Below are 2,490 nucleotides of genomic sequence, written 5' to 3'. Positions count from 1 at the left end.
CGATAAGCAACACAGCATAACACGAAAGGACAACTTCAACGTGGTTACATCAGATGCAGCTAACATTTATCCCCAAAAACAAAACAATGAAAAGATGATGGTCTTATCTCTGGTTTTTATTTAGGATCTCCTTGGAAGTTTGAGTTTCCTAGTAACAGTGCTGGAAACATCTCAAATGCCTGAAAATCCAGGCTGCAATCATAATAGTTCATGGGGAATAACAGTATTTTTCGATCACTCAACCCAGTGTCTCAAGACAAAAGGTTGAGATGAGACGTGGCACTGAAAACAAACAATTGTCAAAGCTGACTATTCAAATATCTTCATTTTGGCCAAAGTTCTGCACAACCATAAAATAAAACGTTATTAAATTGTAAAAAAAAATATATACATGTGTCGGTACACTGAGAAGAGCATAACCAGTAGAAAACATTGACTTAAAGCATCAACTCCAATTTAATCCTGCCATTATAGATAAACAAGCTCACTTCAGTTTGATTGAACATTTTGTACAATATTGATCTCACAGGAGTTTATCATAGAGACTTCATAGGTGTGGTAATGACCAGACAGAAAACAGTCTTAACTATCATTGGGGGATTGACTGACATGAGATAAAGTTATGATGACAGTACGTGCATGTAATTCAGCCTGCAAGTTTAAGGTGTATTCATTTAGTGAGCCTGAACTCATGTGTATGGATGTGGATCAGTCTGTTATAATGATTGTAGAGCACATTTGCATCTTTAAGTGTGTGTGTGTGTGGTGGAACACTTCTCTAGTTGTCTGAGTCCATGTCACTGTCACCCCCGATGGACCGGAATTCTTCACTGTCCTCCTCATCCTCACTCAGCTGCACCTGGGAAAGTACACTGGGACCCCTCCTCCGAGCTGCCTCTTTATCTTCCTCCTCTTCCTCACTCATGCCATAGCCCTCTCCATTGCCCATGCTGGAGGTCTGGGTCTGGGTCTGACCCTCCGGCTCCTCATAGCTCCCATAACTATGGTGAAGGGGGAGAGAAAGAGAGGGATGGGTAAAGTGTGGGTTAATAGGGCCCAAGAGCCAACCAACGATGCAAATCCACCATGTACATAATGTCGGCCATGGTGGTTGACGGCTCCATGTTGTACCTGACATTACTGTCCTCCAGGTGGGTCTCATCCGGCACATCTTCCCCGTATGACATCATGCTGTCGTCCTGCTCCAGGCCCATGCGGGCTGTCTCTTGGTGGGGTCTGGGAGGGGGCAGGGGACGCACTTCCACCTCTCTGTCTGAGTCACTGCCACTCTCTGACAGGTGGATCGCTAGGGTGTGACAGGGCCGGATACACCATTAGAAACTCATATCTCACATACAGTCTGTAGTGTCCTACAGATATCCCCAAATCATAGGATGTAGGTGTTAATTAACCTTGAAATACTTCTTAATGTCAGTTTAATCTCTATTTATAATCTCACTCCATCCTATGACAATCTCCACCCTTAGTGTGACTCACAGGAGAACGGGTTGTCTCCCTCCTCTTCGCTGGCGTCATCCTCTCCGTCTGACATGAGCAGGTCCTGGTACAGCACGCTGGCTTGGGCTGGCCGACTGGAGCCTTCATCCTCGTCATAATCATCATCATTGTGGCCTTGCAGTTGTCTGCGGAGCGGCGGCAACAGCATCTCCTCTTCATCATCCTCATCTTCCAGGTCTCCCTCACCATCCTCAGCCTGGGGAACAGTCATCATCATCAAAAGGACTAGTTTGTTTGTAGATCAGTCTGTCTCCAAATACATAATGCCTCCCTTTCAAAATCCATCCACTCTAAACCCCATATTGTTTCTCCACGATCAGAGTCTTACAGGAGCTGGTGTCTTGGGCTTGCAGTCATACTCCTCCTCCTCGAAGCCCTCGATGTCCACGTCCGACTCCTCCTCTCCTAGTCTTCTATGACGACCCTGGAGACACACAGAGAAGTTAAGCAACACTGACAGAGACAGAAGGGATATTTCTGGGGAAAGACAGTGTGATGACTTGTGAAGCAATAGAGATGATGGCTGAAAATGGATAATTGTCAGGGCAAACAGAACACTAGTACGACAAACAGTCACAATTAGGAGCAAAAGTAACACACAAGCAAAACAGGCAGACACATGAACCAAATGAGTTATGGGGAGGAACGGAGGGATGGGAGGCGAGAGGGTGGTTAAAGGAGAGGTCAGACGCCGTTATACTCCTGGGGGATCTCTCCATACCTTCCCTAACCCCCTCTTCTCTGGAACAGCCATAAGAGATGCCTTAACCTCAGAGAAGAGTCTGGGCTCTCTGTGCAGGCTCACAGAGGCACTGCTGTCAAACACATCGGCAGGCTGCCCACACACACACACACACACACACACACACACACACAGGAAAGAGGGAGGAGAAAAGATAACCCACAGGGTAGGAAGGATAGCATAGAAATGAAGATATACAGAGGCTATAGAAACAGCTACTGAATTGCAGA

The 2,490-nt window shown here is 46.3% G+C and overlaps 1 protein-coding gene across 4 annotated transcripts in view; it reads right to left on the bottom strand.

Annotated features, from left to right (window-relative positions):
• Window positions 1-98: 98 nt before the first annotated feature.
• Window positions 99-2,490, bottom strand: part of LOC115135812 (transcription initiation factor TFIID subunit 1) — a 57,029-nt gene continuing 54,637 nt past the window's right edge. For all 4 annotated transcript variants that reach the window (XM_029670915.2, XM_029670916.2, XM_029670918.2 and 1 more), the window contains exons 36-39: window positions 1,847-1,942; window positions 1,498-1,714; window positions 1,132-1,306; window positions 99-1,001 (exon numbers count right to left, since the gene is read on the bottom strand). In XM_029670915.2, the coding sequence (XP_029526775.1) occupies window positions 779-1,001; window positions 1,132-1,306; window positions 1,498-1,714; window positions 1,847-1,942 (711 nt within the window). In that variant the 3' untranslated portion in view covers window positions 99-778. The remainder of the gene's footprint in view (window positions 1,002-1,131; window positions 1,307-1,497; window positions 1,715-1,846; window positions 1,943-2,490) is intronic.

The sequence above is a fragment of the Oncorhynchus nerka genome, linkage group LG10 (genome assembly GCF_034236695.1).
Source record: "Oncorhynchus nerka isolate Pitt River linkage group LG10, Oner_Uvic_2.0, whole genome shotgun sequence".
In the NCBI taxonomy this organism is placed as follows: Eukaryota; Metazoa; Chordata; class Actinopteri; order Salmoniformes; family Salmonidae; genus Oncorhynchus; species Oncorhynchus nerka.
The sequence above is the reverse complement of the archived record's forward strand: the minus strand, read 5'-3'. Positions and strand labels throughout refer to the sequence as shown.